Genomic DNA, 17,083 nt, shown 5'->3' with positions numbered 1-17,083 from the left:
TTCACAAACAAACACTTAGGAAAACCATAAACACACACTCACATGCAAATCACATGACATGTCACCACTATTACAGATTGTGAAAGAACATTTAGCTGAAGGGTGAGACGCAGGTGAAATCACAAGAGGAACTGCAATGCTGCACAGTAAATACTGAATTATTCTTGATATCCTTCATAATATGACACTCAAATCAATTAAAATCCAAGATTTTACAGCCTAATGATAGACAAGCACAGCTGGATGGAAATCACACTGGAGACATCATGCTTCTCAAACCATTTCATGGTTTGGTTTATGGATCTATATAGTGAACCGCGGTCCTAAAAAGTATCACTTAAGTAACACCTAAATCACCAAAGCACGGTTGTCCTCACAATATATCAAACCAAGTGGCAACAGTGTAAAATAACTAACTAACAAAAAAAATTCAAAGTTAAAAACCATTTGGGTGTCCGAATACATTTTATATTTTAAACATTACTTTTGTAAATTTAATTAAAAAGCTTTTTTTTTTTTACAAGATTCTTGTTGTGACATGTTTTGCTTGAAAATGTTGCTATACTGAATATAGCTTTTGTCTAAATATATTTTATGTGTAGCGTAAGTGTCCAGAAATTGTTTGGGGTCACTGTAAAAATGGTGACTTACCATGGCGAGAACTAAAAGGGGAGTTAGAACAGGTCTCACTCTGGCAGCTCGTGGGCTCCTTCACATTCATCTTCTCTAAAAGACAAAAAAATATATATATACACAAGTTAAATACTGTCTTATTTTTAAAAATGTCAAAATCTACATTCATAGCATATGCTTAATTCAAGAGTCAAACATTTTGTATTGCCACAACTGAAATGTTTTATTAAACGGTGTATTACAGTGCACGTGTGTATGTGTGTGCCCTTTCTGTCCCCAGTGCTTGTACAGTGATGCAGTGCACAGAGGAAGTGATTACGTAAGGGAGTGTGGCCTCTGCTGGGTTATGCAACAGGTGCCATGTGCTAGCAGGTCCTCTCTCACCTCAACACCGCTACATGGCCATGTGTGTTCATATAAACACAAATATGTTCACATGCGTACATGAATGCACAAACTGAATATATTACAGATGTGGTCATCGCTCTAAAAGAGACATTTTAGTGCTATTCATACCAAGTTGTTTACACAAACGATATGCAGGGATGCATATTAGCAAATTATATTGACTTCAATCATGCAGAACATTTGGGAAATATGAAACGAAAAGACTAAAACCACAAATTCTACATAATGTGCAGCTGGAAAGATAGGAGGCCACCACAGCAAAGAGCGTGACGGGGACACCGTGTGCGCTTCATGCTTACTTAAAGCAGGGAGGCGGTCGACTTCCATGAGGAAGTCATCTTTAAAGAAGAGGAAGCCCACAATGGAGAAGAGGTAGACCAGGATGATAGCCAGAACAGCTGTGAGGAAGATGGAGCGGCCGTTCTTGGTCACGCTCCTCATCACGTTCAGAAGCGTTTCCTCTCGTCGCACAAGATCAAACAACTAGAGGGAATAGAAGAGGATATAATAAAAACATCTTGATTATGAAATTAAATAACTATAAATAATTTATTTAAATCGTCACTAAATCCAAAAAGAAATTATACATTTAGTATTTCATTGATCAAGTGTCAGTGAAGACTTTTACAATGCGAAAAAGTTTTTATTTGAAATAAATACTGTTCTATTGAACTTTTCATTCCACCAAAAAACTGAAAAAAAGTATACAATTTTCCACAAAATAATAAGTAGAACAACTGTTTTCAACATTAATAAAAATTAGATTTTTTCTTGAGCACCAAATCAGCATATTATGAACATTTCTGAAGAATCACATGACACTAATGATTGAAAAAATGGAAGCTAAACATTCATCTCTTTAAAATATATAAACATTTTACAGTTATTTAAAATATTTGATATATAAATGTTTTTTATATATAAAATATATTGAATGTAAATGTTTTTTTTCTGTATTGAATAAATGCAGCCTTGGTTAACAAGAGATTATAAAAAGAACAAAATAAATTGCCAACCCCAAACTTTTGAACAGTAGTCCATATACTTTTACAGTAATAAGATTTTTTTTTTCTTTGCTGTTAAAAACTAACAGAGTCAATAAAATAAACTAGTTGTAAATTACATTTTTAGAAGCTGGAATGAAATGGTAAGTATCAGTTAGGGGTGGCACGGTTCAACTTTTTCATGGTTCGGTTTGTTTCACGGTTTTAGAGTCACAGTTTTCGGTATGGTTCGGTATGTGCTATGTTTATGGAGAAACTATATATTTTTTTAAATCTAACCATGAGCAACAGGACAAATAAATGCGGAGCAGGTTTGCGTCCTTCTGGTGAGCGCATGCACAAATCTTCTCACTGTCCTCTGGCTCTTAAATGTTTAAACTGACAAAGCTTAAATTAATTTAGTTTAAACACAGATCTCAATGTGTGCTGTTCAGGTCTCATCTATGCGTGCACATTATCAGCACCCGGGTGATGACGGAAAAAATGACTGCTTATATTCCAGCATAAAAGGCATTCACATTGAACAAGAATGCATGGATTGTCCAGGTTTCTTATGTCTGGGAATCCAGAATGCACACGCATCAACAGAAACATATATTAACTGAACCATGTTTGTTTTACGTGCTAACCGAACGGTTCGTTTTTTTTTTTCAGCGAACCGTGTCACCCCTAGTATCAGAAAAAATAAATAAATAAATGTATTCAAATATTGTGCAAACTTTTTAATTCATATCCTAACATTATAATTTGGCAGCATTAATTTCATTTATTGCTAAAAATTATACTAGAAAAGGTGTGATGTCTTACCAGAATACTGTAGAAGAACTCGTGTACGAACAGACCCAGCATGCAAACGATGACGTAACTGACATGCAGAAGGAAGAAGACGTCCATGATAACTGCTTTGTATCCTCGTGTGAACGTGCCCTGGTTCCCCACAAAACTAACCAGGAACACGATTTTATTCAGCAGCTGTGAAAAGACATTAGAAGATAATGCTCTAGCAATTAGCATCCTTATATAATAACATTAAAATATTCAACTGCCTTCAATTAAAGCACTCTTCTATGGAAGTCCTTACGACCTTTTATCTTACAATTCAGACTCTTTTTCTTGCAACTGCTAGTTTACATTTTACAATTCGGACATTATATCTCACATTTCTGACTTTTCTCACTTAATTGAGTTTACATCTCACAATTCAGTTTTTGTTCCACTAAGTTACAGAAAATACTTGATTTGTGAGAAAAAGTTGAGAAAAATGCTTAAATACTTTTGAGTAAAAAAAAAAAAAAAAAAGACAGCTGCACCTAACTATATAAAGCATGCCCAGTTGGGAAAATATATAAGGCTATAATTAAATAACTTGTAAATGAAAAAGAAAATGTTTCCATATCCTTTATGGCTGACATCAAAGTAAGTGGGTCTTGGTTGAAGCTAGCATGATTAGGCAGACACCAACATGGCCAGTTGTGTGACATGCCCTCATCTTTAAAACCCTGAGCAAGTTGAAAGAAAATATATACACGAGTTCACTTGCAGTGAGGATACACAGTTTGTGGCGACCACTAGAAGACGTGGCGAGTGGCGTATAGTATAACAGATCCCAGACTCCTAGAATCTGTTTCAGCACATGTCTCTGTTGGTTTTTCATGTGGTGCCATAATGGCTGAGGAGACGGCAGCTTGAGCAGACGCAAACAGACTGACACAACAGAGGGACGTGTCAGCAGTTTGAAGGCTGAAGCTCCAGTTGGCTGGGAAAGAGGCATGAAATCGCTCTCATTTTTTATCTGAACGCACATCAAGCACATCAGCCGCTTCTGTCATCGTAACTGACACTGATGCAAAATGGCAACACTAGTTCCTCTTCTGCCATCTTTCATATTTATCCAGCTATCGAGTGGCTTCTCGTAATTAATGGGTATTAGTGAATAATCAGCGAACACGAGGTGTTAGCGGCTGGTCTTTTCAGTTGGTTTATACATTCAAAATACACTTTGACATTTAATCAATTCATGGACGCAGAGTGCTGATGGGCTAAATGAAGTGTGAATGGTTGATAATGAATTTGCCTTACATTGGCGGCCCCCAGAAGCAGCAGTGTGGGTCCTAAGCCCAGCGTGTAAATCGAGCGGAAGATGACGGTGACCAGGAACACCAGGATTCCTCCACGCGGGGGAAGAACAAACAACGTGAATGTGCTCACGACCACTGCCACCCAAAGCAAGATGGACAAGAACGGCGGCAAGACACCTGAGAGAGAGGACAAAGAACGGCAGGAAAATCCCTTTAAATAATGCCAATATGTAGGGCCCTATGAATTCAGTTTGATTTCCCTCCCGCCCAAATTTGGTGTTTTCAGTTTAAATGATTTTGAATTCAGTTTTAAGAGTTTAAATTTTATTAATAAAAAAAGGATATCAAATTAAGTCAATATGTAAAACGTTAACAAAACAATTTATTATAGATTTAAAATTGCATTGCCCAATGAAATTTTTTTCTGAAATTTTTGTGTTGTAATTTGTCTGGTTTTTATGTTTTCTGATTGATTTTAAAAGCATAAAACTTAAACCATTTAATTAACTTTTAAAATGTAAATTTTCCTTTTTTTTTTTAAACAAAATTCTGCACAACGTGTTTTAAAGTTTAAATTTACAGTATATATCTGTCATAATTTGTTCAGGTTAAACCAACCAACTATGATTTAGTAATCCAAATTTGGTAAATTTTGTTATATTCTGAATCATACAATAAATCAATAAATTTCACTATGGCTGGATTCTGTTATTCTGTCCACATTTTCCACAGTTTGGAAACAATATGGCTATAATTAAGCAATTTTTTTATGCATCAAAAATCAAAGCCATACCTTCATCTCCATCATCTCCAAATGGGTAGAAAAGAGCAACAGCCAAGTTGATTAGCACAGCCAAGTTAAAGGAGATACTACCCCACAGAGATATATGTTTTGACACCCAGAAAAGTGGTGCATTATCTGCAAACACACAGCAGTACATCAGCATAATGACTCTGACACAGGCTCGAACTGGTGATAAATTGTTACATTGTTTTTGCAGAAAGCAAAACAACCCACTTCTTATTTTCTTCTGCCACCTCATCTCATTGTAGAGGTCATCAAACTGCTGGAAGAAGTCGTTGACCTTGCTGCCCTGGTCGTCCCGCTCGGTTGTTGTGAACACGCGCACTTTTGATTCTTCTGTTAAGTACTCACAGATGTTAGGCACAGGAAACACAATCTGCTCCATTGTGCGGTCATGGCGGACGATCTGAAATCAATCATGTTTAACGGATTTGTTTTGAATTAAATTGTCTGATAAAGGCACTGATAAGTAAATGAGACTTCAAATATGTCATATTAAAGCTATAGAAAAGCCAATTAAGGTGCTAAATAAATTAATAATGGGAAACAAAGGTATCTTTATAAGTTCTCAAACTGTCATACCTCTATCTGAGCAGTGTGGTTGGCATAGTATAGGAGCGCTGCTTCTCCTTCTATGGATGGATCTGGGCCAGGTTTCAAACTCTGCTGGAGGTTTTTTCTATGGCGTGCCAACTGATCATCAAAAACAATTCAGTCAACATCACAGATTCAACAGATTCAGAAACCGCAGCTCAACATCAGGGCATTTCTTCATAGACTCACTAGTTGATTTGTCTACTAATAATGTCCATTAGACATAGATGCATTACAGGAAAATTCTGTAAGTTTTGCTCAAAACCATGACCATTTGCTCCACATTTGTTAAATTTGTTAATGTTTATTTTATTTGATTAATATCATCATAGCTTCTAACATGCAGTTTATAGTTTAATACTTCAAATATGGCTCTGGGACAATGGTACACACTAAAATAAACATCTACACATCTGAAAAGTAGCAAAAATAAATGGAGGCATTAAAAAAAAGTTAACTTTAGATTCATATACTATAAAAAAAAAAGATATAAATGAATAAATATAGCTAAAAGTCAACCTCTAAGACTTCAAAGTGTTTGAAGTTGCAGGGACACCCATTAATCTATTAGTGACACATGGGTGACTTGGCTAACACAAATCCCATTAGCAATTTAGCAGTTTCATAATGCCAATGCAACCCCTGGACGAGTCAATTCATAAGGGGTCAGGACTGATCAATCGGATTACTTCAAAATCAAAACATTTTAAGAGCTGCCTACACAGAGGAACTCCGATGTTTATCTCAATGACTGAATACCCGCAGTGATGTGGCCAAGATGCATTAGTGAGACAACAGCATTCAGAGACAACCTAATCAAAAACAGTGCTCCAAAAATCATTTCCAACAAATGACAAATCAAAGGGCAACGAATGATCAATGACGCTCTGCAAGACTGAAGCAATTCATTTAATTAATCTTGCAGTTTATACATAAGTCTATTGAATCAAACCAGTTACCTTTCTATTAAATAACAAGTCTGAAAGGAAGGCGGACACTCTTTAACCTCCAAAAAGGACGTGTCCTTGAAGCAAACAAGTATTCATTCCACACCCTCAGTGTCCCTTTATCACATAATGGCCTTAATGCATTAAATGGGAGCGAGGGATTTACATGCTTGTTTTCTCACAGGCTGAAGGAGCACAAAAGATGTGCGCCACTTGAGACACCAAGAAGGTGAAATCACTTTGTCTCCTTTTAGACGTCTAAGCCATCATGTTCACAGTGTCCTTTTGATTTCAGATCAAAGGTAACATCAGGAATCTGTTTATAAGAGCTGGAGGAGAGTAAGGCACGCAACGGAAAGCTAAACTGACACCGAATAATGTCATTTACTTTGTCATGTACCAAGTAAACACAGGAGGATCTTGTATTTGGCAGCTGATTTTTTTTAGCACTGGAGCTAACACAGTCTAAAGAAACCGTGTCAACAGTGCTGAACAAATAAAAAGAAATTAAAACCACAGGAGAAAAAGGACATGGGGATGTTCTTTGTGAAAACCGCTTACAGTACTATCATTCAGTTTAACTTTCCTAGGGCCAAAGTAAACGTACACACATTTCTACAGGACAATCAAAAAATGTTTACGGAGCTTTCTCGCAATAACTCAAAATATGACTGGTTCTGGGTTGTGCAAAATGCTAGTTACGTAGTTGTATTATTTTATCATGTTGCCATGTTGAGTATTCTGGGTGGTTGCTTACTAGAGAAAAAGCCTTTCAATCAGTGTTTAAGCATTTCTTAAATTAATTTCTGTTTATTTATTTCTCACTGTCAGCAAGACTGGAAGATTTGGACTTATTCTTATTTTTGTTGACAATGAAGAGGACTTCTTTATTGCTGACTAGTTGACAAATAAGAAACTAAACAACAAAATGAGACTGACAAACACTGATTTAGATGGTCCAACTGATACAAAACCTCCCCGACCAGATCATCCAGCCATAGGCCAAAGTTTCTCAAACCAGTGTCCATATTTATTATAGCCAGTAGGCCCAAGTAAAAGTCTTGAATTCTGAACAAAAATCTCACCGAAAATGATGTCAAGAGTTTGCCAGGAGATACATTATTCCAGGAAAGCTAACAGTGAGAGAACTACTGAATGCACACTTCCACTTTCTTTCGGTCATCTGCGTGAGTGCGTTTGGAAAAACAGAGATAGACGTACACCTGAAGTTATGTCATTATGAAAGCAGCCGGTTAGACAGAAATAAACTGTCTAGCAGATGGCTGAGCCTGTCAAGAATGCATGTGGAAGTGAAAGTGAAGACTGAAACTGAGAAATGCACAACTGGCTTGAGGATTTCCTCACAAGAGACCTTAACCCTTCCTTTTGAAGTATTATTCTATTTTTACAATAGAAAAACTTAATAAATATTTCACTTATTATTATTATATTATACTGGATTGCCATTATTATTATTAAAGGCCTTTTTTAAACAAAACTATAGACTTAGTTGAAGGAAAACAAAGCCTCGCAATGTAACATACTCTTTTTTTTTCCTTAAAAGGAATCTGAAAAATTCCTGTGATGAAGTATTGAAATTTTACCTGATGGGCCAGGATGTAGATGTTGTGGCCAACATCTTTAGGTCTGATCTGATCTGATATCTCTTGATCAATCTCACTCTCTTCTCCTTGAACGTAAGCCTCCTTGATTACGTCAATCTAGAGATGTAACACCAGATCATCACTTTAGTAATGGCAAAGAACAGGCATGTTTTTTCTGGTAAGAAATTATTCAAACTATATTCATTAACTACAGTAAATACTGTCATAACTGCAGCACTATTGCATAATATTAGCTCACCAGTTCATTGGGTCTCATTTTGTACAAGATCTTCTCTGCATTCTCACTGTCATGACGACTCTCCATGATGGCCAGAAGTAGTTTAGATGCATTGTTCTGATTTTTCATGGTAAAGACAAGAGCAGTTTTAAATTAAATTACTGTGAAGTAAAGAATATTCACCATTTTCCTCCTGGAGATATGTTTTACATGCCAAATCAAAAATTTGCAATGCTTCAGAAAATTCTGTTATCTGTAAAACTGCATTATACAGCTTTCTTATTCAAACTACGTGAGTGACTGCAACAAACAAGTACCTTCAGCTCCAGCACGAGGTCAAGTCGGTTCTTCCCCAGCGGATCAATTGGATTCACAATGAGAGCGATGATGATGTCAATGCCGTTTGACTCATGCCTGGCTATGCATGACTGCGGAGGATGAAATACACAATTTATGATCCCAAACAGAGTCTTAGATATATAGAAAATAATTGTTCTTATTCATGCATAACCATTAATAAAGATTTGATAGCAAATCTGAAACTTTTTTCATGTGGAAACAGATTTGTTCCCTTTTTCCAAAGAGCACGATTTTCAATTCCTGTTTACCATGGCCTGGCTATAAATTATTGGGACAAGACGTTACCCTTGGATTCAGTTTTCCATGTGGAATAAGATTTGTCCCCATTTTCCAAAAAGGATGCCATTTCAATACCTGGTTTTCGTGGCAGGGACCCTGGCAGTACTCTGTGATGGTCTCTAGTGTCTGTTTGACCAGGTCCACATTCCTCTCATTAATGTAGAGCCCCAGCAGCCCCAGTCCTCCCGTCGTACTGCCACAGATACAGTCAAGAAACTGCAGCGTCTCACACACCAGGTTATAATTGGTTTTGTTGTTCTGATCTCGCAGAAAGTTCTGTATACAAACGAAACAAAGATTTGGACGAACAACACAAGTCAAGTCCTGAGTGGCAGTAATTGGTATCTCTATTCAGACAGACTCGTTCATACTAGGTCGGGGGGTCCCTTGAGATTTTTTTGCACAGGAAAAAATGTTTACTTTTCAAACATCAAGGTGCTTTTTCTTCTCACATTGGAAAAACACTTATTTAAAGCCCTCTGATTTGCTGCCACGGTGAAGGCAGCGTCACTGTATTTGAGTTCTAAGCACACCATGTACCAATTCACACTGCGGTGTTTAACACAAGTAATACACTCAAATGATTCATAGCCCAAAACAAACAACAGCTGAACAAAACCGGAACAATGAAAATGATTTGCATCACCTGCAGGTCCCGGTTATGATTCTCACAGAGCAACTGAAGGAAGCGTAGGATGGGATTCATGATGATGATGGCCTGGCTCATCTGGGTCTCCTCCACCACCTCCTCCATCCCGTCTACCCCCGATCCCATCGGCTCCATCTCAGGGTCCACTTCCCGGCGAAAGGTGCTGTAGGCTTTGGAGGTGACCGAGGAAGCGTCTTTTAGCTGACCCCGAATGTCTTCTCGGAGTTGCAAGTCGCGAACTTCATAAGACATGAGAGATTTGAGATTACTAAACTGTTATTTATAGTTCTTACCATATCGGTGTTATTTTATTATTAACATATTATTAAAGTATTTATAAAAATAAAAAAAAAGCTTTTATATTATCGGTTTTCATTTTAATTGTAGTATTTTTATGTGCTTTTTATTTTTATCTTTCTATTTAGCTTTAATGCATTTTTTTCAGTTTTAGTAATTTTAGTACTTCTGTACAAGATGTACAATTGTTTGCACTGCTGACAAAACACATTTAGGTACAATAATATCACACAATTAAGAGCTGTGATTCATTAATAAGCATAATATTGCTTTTTTGAACAATGTACTAATTGAGAATTGATATATCTATCCAAAGTTATCCATAGAACACTGTAGGTACTGATATTGAGAGTTTTAGTCGTTTTTGAGCTGAGCTGTCAACAATATTTATTTTATCAAACGATTATGTCTCGTGCACCACACGAGGCGAACTTGAAATCTTTTCTCCTTCTGAAGTGTTAAAAAGAACATTCAATAAGGTGCCATTGACCCCCTCAGGTGATGCAGCAGTTATAATTGGGACAGATACTATTCTTATGCCTGATATTAATTTCATTTACGCTGCCTCAGGCCAGAGCTGAACTCACATGAATAGCTATGCATTAAGGCACACTTGTTTGTGATAAACGGGCTATTCAGGGGACCAATGACATACTTCTAGTTCAGACACAGCATGTCATTAGAGAGTCTAGGTCTGCTTTTTAAGATTTAAGCATGATGAAGCAGAACATTGCAATTAGGACACATCCCTATTTTCAGCGAGACACTGAAAGAGTGACTTCTAATGGTTTATTTTTAGACTTTAAGACATCACACTTGGTTTGTGTTTTTTTTTTTTTTTTGAGGCCTTCCTTTGTTAGAGATACACCAAAGTCAGTCAAAATAGCATTTTTTTGTATTTTCCACCTATTTCACTTGTATTCCAAATAGATCATGATGTGGAAAGGCAGCATCATAATGGATACATATGAAGCTCATACATAGACCAGACTGTAGATTTATTATTATTATACTTCCACTTCAGATTATACCAATCATGCATGGTAACTTCTCAATCTCTTCATTCAGATCATTATTTTAGTAAGGTGACCTTCTGAACTGGAGAAACATTTCCTGGTGAATTTCACCAAGGTCAAATTCCAAAATGAAAATGGGGACAAAAACAAGAAATTATATTGTGCAAAAGTAAGCAATGGGATTTTTTCTGTGGAGCATTATGAGTTTTGTTGTTTATTCTCATTACTCAATTATACATTATATATATAAATTATATAAATTATATATATATATATATATGTGTGTGTGTGTGTGTGTGTGTGTGTGTGTGTGTGTGTGTGTGTGTGTGTGTGTGTGTGTGTGTGTGTGTGTGTGTGTGTGTGTGTGTGTGTGTGTGTGTGTATGACAAGACAAGTGTGTGTGTGTTTGTGTGTGTATTATATATTATATTAGTTTGCTAGTCATTAGTCTAAATAAAGGCATAAATAAACATCAATCAATATATTATTAAAAACAACAAAAAAGCAGGCTATATTTCCTTAAAAGGCACAATATGTATGTTTTTGCTGTTAGAGGTCGCATGTTCAAAACAATATAAAGCTAAGTTTGATGACGCTATGAAGGAAATTGGACTGTTGGGAGATGTCATTTTCACCATCATGGAATTCACCAATCATGTTCACAGATGAGGTAATACATTTTTGTGTATGCTCCACAGTTGTTCAAACAGCGAAGAAATTATACAAAAGCGAGCAAAAAACATTATATCTGACTTCAGTCTAGCCAGAGTTTAAGCACTCTCAAAAAACTCCCCTTATAATCAGTAAAGCCATCTATACACTGTTTGATGAATCAATCTCATCAAAGTTAGATCATAATCACATCTGCACTTTGTTGTTTATGATGAGAGAATCTGTTAGAGGAGAATTCAGTCAGCATGCACGCACAATTAACACTCTGGCGTTTCAGCGATGACTCATGTGGACACCTCTGATTGGCCATTGTATTCATAAGATCAACAGACTCGTGTGTGTGTGATAAATTATAACGCACAACACTTTAAAAACACGTAAAAAAAAAAATTCACAATGCAACATCTGGCAGATCTAAATTTAATGCTGCAGTCACCACTTTTCATTTCAGACATAATGGATTTAGTTGTCCTGTGCAGCGGCATTTTTGTTCATGCTTGTAGAAACTGAGGAAAGTGTGGATATTACATCACTGATTGTCTGACTAGGGACGACCGATTTGACCGATTTACAAATACTTGGGAACTTTTGGGATAGCAAAGTACAGAACTCCGTAAAATATATAACACTGAGCAAGTAGTTTTTGGATATTTTATTACTAAAATCTTACATACTGTGCCTTTTAATTGCTATTGTTTATTGTTCTTTTGCTGTAAGTGTAAAATACAATGAAATTTCTCAATGAAATACAATTTCTTTACCGTTTTCATTATATTCACTGTGCTTTTGTAAATCTTTTTCTCATGTTTAGACAGAAATACCTTTTTTATGTCTGATTCCAGAGCCCTCGCCCTCCTCCTCTCTCTTCCTGCAGCTGAGCTCAAACATGTTGACTGACACACTGGAGCGGATCTCTTTCTGCGCCAGCTCCATTCGATCGTAGAAGACCTTGAAGAACTTCTCAGACTTCTTCTGCTTGTGCAGTTGATTGTAGAAAGAGTTCTGCAGGGAGACATGCAGAAAATGACATCACCTGAATCTTACATATTTCCTGTTGGGAATGTGTGACCCGTTTATACCTGAATCTGTGTATTTCCTCCTCTTAGGAGTGCAATGCCCAGTAAAATGCTCTCCTCAAAGATACGGTCATTCTTTGTGCTGACGATGAGGTCGATGACCAGCTCAGATGCTCCAACGTTGTCCAGAGCACACTGGATGTCTGCTACGCTAGTGCCTGGCTTATCAGAGTCCTGTCCTGGAGAACCACCTGTATGAGGCATGTATGAGAGGAGCAGAAGTTGGTCGAGAGGTAGTATTATGGTGAGCAAACAGTGCTTCTACTGATGATCATTTGTGAGACGTACCTCCAGAGGAAGAGCTGTTCGCGCCGCTGTACTCCAGGGCTTTGGCGTGGGGCCGATGGTTGCCAAAGTAGTGTGTAAGGAGACTCTTCCTCAGTGTATTACCCTGAGGAGACCAGAGAGGAAGGGAGGCATCCTTTAGAGTGGAGTGTATCAGGTCTTTTGATATTTCAGAGATGAACATTTGTCAAATATTCAAGAATCCCCATTCAGAAAGGCTTTATTCTATAACTTAAAATATAATTGAAAGATTAGAAATGGTTTGAAACTACAGTATGTTTTGCACATTTATAAAAAAAAAAAAAAAAAAAAAACACTTGCAGCTGCCTATATAAGATGTCCGATAAAAAAAATACACAGTTCAGTTACACAAATTTGGTATGAAAAAGTATATCTTTTCCTTTATTAAGCTAAGATGCACTCAATAGTAAATACAGTAAAGACATTTATTATTAAAAAAAAACCCATCAAAATGTGAATTTTAAATAAGTGTATATTATATATATATATATATATATATATATATATATATATATATATATATATATATATATGCTATTGAGACCATCTTAGCAAATTTAGCTTTTATGAATTTATCACAAACATTACAACCCTAGCTCCACTTGTAAAGAAAAAGAAAAGAAAAAAAACCTGAGGAAGCACAAAATAACCACAGAAAACAATAACCTTAAATAAATATAATAAAATATAGCTGACCCCCAAAACATTCTTTAATTTATTATAATTTTTTAAATAAAAAAAGCCATTTTAATAAAAAAAAAAGCCAAAGCCATAGCAGACTGTGTGAAGTGGCGAGTACTTTTCCTGTCCGTTTTGATTCTCTTCAGACTTTGGAGTGTTTTCCACCCAACTGTGTTGAATAAAAACACACACTCGCATGGGAGAACTTTTACATAACTAGTATAAACTCTAGTAATTGCTGTAATTATGCCAGAAGTGTAGCGAAACCTCGGGGAGGCGAAGGGTGAGACGGCGAGTGCTGAAGGTAGAGAGCAGACGGCTGCTTTGAAAATCTGTTTCCCAGTGGGAGAGAAACTGAACGTGTGAAAAAGACCAAGGGTGGGGGGAGAGTGGCTGGCATAGAGACTGACAGTGAGCGAGAGAGATAGATTAACACAGAGAGAGAGAGAGAGAGAGAGAGAGAGAGAGAGCGAGAGTTATGTAACACCTGGTGGCGGCTTGCTGAGAGATCACGAGGAAGACATGGTAGAGGGAGCAGGATGGTACTGATCGTTTCTCCCTTCTTCTGTCTCCTGGATGAATGTTCTTTCATTTCTTTGAATCCTTTCTGTCTGTCTCATTTTCTTGCTTTTATACTTCTGGCTAGGGATGGTTCCAGCTATTTTTGAGACTGAAAGACTGTATTCACGCAGACAGTGTTTGGGATTGACAAACGTATTTACAACAGGTGTGATTACAATTGTCCTGTTCATTCGACAGCTTGCATGAGCGCGTCATAGAGCATTTGTATGAAAGAATAGCAAAGTCAAGCACCTCTTGCAAAAGCTGTTAAAAAAGCTGTAACTATATTGACAGTCACTAAAAGACATCTCAGAGATGGACACTTTTATTGCAGCAGAAAGTCTTCACAACAATCATGGCATTTCATGAAGGAATCTAAAATAAAATAAAAGACGAAATGAAAAAATAAAATGAAATGGGCATAACAATAATAAAAAAGAGGAATATAAAATAAAATCCATAACTAATAAAATGGTAAAAATAAAAATAAAATAAACTGATAATAATAGATAACTAAAATAATTATGAAATAACGGACTAAAAATAATATTATTTTATTATTGAAAAACCATTAAAAATACAATAAAATAAATTAAAAATATAGAATAAAATAACAAATATACCAAAATAATAAAATAAAGTAAAAGGTAAAATTTAAATATTAAATAAAAGTGGCACAAAAATGGATAAACAGAGGTGTGACATGCATTCTTTTCGGCTCATTAAAAATGAATCTTGCTGCCACGATTTAACATTAAAATTTAAAGTCTAACCTTAAAATGATAATTTAAAGTACCTTTCTAGCTTTATATACTTTATTTAGTTAATAAGAATATTGGTAACATTTTAGTGTCCAGCTCTCACTTTTAACTAGAGTAGTTAGTAAATAGCATGAATATTACTGGGATATAGGCTGTTTATCATCATTTAAAAAACACATAGTAATGTATTATTCTACAAGACCTTATTCTAAATCCTTAATCCTACCCAATTCTTAAAAAAAAAAAAACTTAACTACTTAGCTAAGTATTAATACAAAAGTAAGTTAATAGTTAGTTAATAGTGAGAATAGGGCTCTAATCTAAAGTGTGACCAGAATAATTTCCGCAGTTATCTATTATTTATTTGAAAGAATTAAAAGAACGGTTTCATGTCTATCCTTGTATCATTAACTTTGAGGTTGATATAGAATTTAGAAAGTAATTAGTAATAAGTAATAAGTAATTAAATACTTTTTGGAGAGAGTTATTTGAACAGTAATCCAATTACACTGTTGAAGATATAATTAGTAACTAGTAATTAATTATGTTTTTAGAGTAACTTACTCAACATTGATTGACAAACATAAAAAAACTATAAAAAAAAAACAAGTAATAAAATGGTTCATTATAAAAAATAAAACAACAATTTTATTACATTAAAATAAAAAAAATAATAATAATATTTATTTTATTATAAAAAAGTAAAAATAAAATGTTGAGGTATTAAAAATGTTAGTTCTAAATACATTTCCCTTCGGAATTTTTTTTTTATTAAAATATTGACAACTCAAACTGCACAATATATTCTACCAATTTTGTCCATTCAAAAGCCAGAATGACGATGTCCCTCCTGCTAACAACACCTGCAACCAACTATTAAATATCAAATAACTGTTCATGAATACCCGGTAGATGGCCAGGAAAGGAGTTAGGTGGTGGACAGACCCTGACATTTTACTGACTTCACCCTTCCACACTGTCACCCAGGAGGATAATGAAACCCAGGGTGGCCGTGTGGCCAAGCATGCGCCGACACAAGAGTGACAAACTGCCAAAGAGAGAAGACACTTCTCTCTCTCACTCTGACAAGCACGTGTTGTTGCTGTTCCCACTCTCTCAGTAAACACTCATCAGCAGTCAGCACAGACTGTGTCTGCTTCCACTGTCTGGACGAGCCGTCACACAAACACACACACACACACACACACACACACACAAACACACACCGAAACAAAGCAAGTGATGAATTAGTGAATTAATGAAGTAATGAAATGGCTCATCAAAAAATGAAAATCCTGCCATCATTTACTCACCCTCATGCTGGTCTCAAACCTTTATGACTTTGCAAAACATGAATAATATAATGATAATATCTTAAAGAATGCTGGTAAACAAACCATTTTAGCGACCATTCACTTCCACTGTAAAGTATATGGAATAAACTTAATACAGAGACATTTTTCAAAATATCATCTTTTGTGTTTCACAGAAGAAAGTAAGTCACTCAGGTTTGGAACAACATGAGTGTGACTAAATGATTTTCGGTGAACTATCCCTTTAAGTTTCATAAAGCATCATCATTAACCATATTTGCCCATTTTCAGGGGCGTCGTCATGTCATTTTCTTCTCCTGTTCACTGTAATTGGACATGTTTTACTAGAAGCTGCTCTCTTTCCTACAAAACCAGCTGTAATGGGGGAGTTTAGTGTCTCCTGATGCTGCAGTCTTTCTTGCACTTCTGCGGAGGACTTGATGAGAAGAGCGAGGAGGAAAGTGAGAGATGAAGGTAGCAGTGCCGGTCTGACTCATCCGTCTGCTGCTGCATGGCAGAGAAAAAAAAAAACCTGCGCAGGTGAAGTGAGGACAAAAGAGAGAGAGACGGAGAGAAAAAAAACAGATAGGAGATAGAGAGAGAGAGAGAAGGGGGGTGAAGGAAAGATGGAGGGATAGATAGAGCAGTGAGGAGGAAAAAAACAGACAGGCCGACTTTTTTTAAAATGTGCACCGGCACGCCACACTGCGGCTGGCCTTGCTAAGCCTGGGATGCTCCAGCAAGCTTCAAAAAAGCCCTCCGCTGCTGTATGCAGGTACCTGAGAACTCAGGATGGAGGGA

General features: G+C 36.2%; 1 protein-coding gene across 1 annotated transcript in view; it reads right to left on the bottom strand.

The window, feature by feature from the left end:
* itpr2 (inositol 1,4,5-trisphosphate receptor, type 2) overlaps window positions 1–17,083 on the bottom strand; it is a 76,472-nt gene that overhangs the window by 13,020 nt on the left and 46,369 nt on the right. Inside the window, exons 38-52 of the mRNA XM_026287346.1 lie at window positions 12,949–13,051; window positions 12,664–12,851; window positions 12,406–12,586; window positions 9,597–9,838; window positions 9,026–9,226; window positions 8,629–8,739; window positions 8,333–8,428; window positions 8,074–8,190; window positions 5,511–5,621; window positions 5,142–5,334; window positions 4,917–5,042; window positions 4,125–4,300; window positions 2,853–3,017; window positions 1,341–1,524; window positions 652–726 (exon numbers count right to left, since the gene is read on the bottom strand). Of these exons, the coding sequence (XP_026143131.1) occupies window positions 652–726; window positions 1,341–1,524; window positions 2,853–3,017; window positions 4,125–4,300; window positions 4,917–5,042; window positions 5,142–5,334; window positions 5,511–5,621; window positions 8,074–8,190; window positions 8,333–8,428; window positions 8,629–8,739; window positions 9,026–9,226; window positions 9,597–9,838; window positions 12,406–12,586; window positions 12,664–12,851; window positions 12,949–13,051 (2,269 nt within the window). The remainder of the gene's footprint in view (window positions 1–651; window positions 727–1,340; window positions 1,525–2,852; window positions 3,018–4,124; window positions 4,301–4,916; window positions 5,043–5,141; window positions 5,335–5,510; window positions 5,622–8,073; window positions 8,191–8,332; window positions 8,429–8,628; window positions 8,740–9,025; window positions 9,227–9,596; window positions 9,839–12,405; window positions 12,587–12,663; window positions 12,852–12,948; window positions 13,052–17,083) is intronic.

This window comes from Carassius auratus, chromosome 18, assembly GCF_003368295.1.
Source record: "Carassius auratus strain Wakin chromosome 18, ASM336829v1, whole genome shotgun sequence".
Classification (NCBI taxonomy): Eukaryota; Metazoa; Chordata; class Actinopteri; order Cypriniformes; family Cyprinidae; genus Carassius; species Carassius auratus.
The sequence above is the reverse complement of the archived record's forward strand: the minus strand, read 5'-3'. Positions and strand labels throughout refer to the sequence as shown.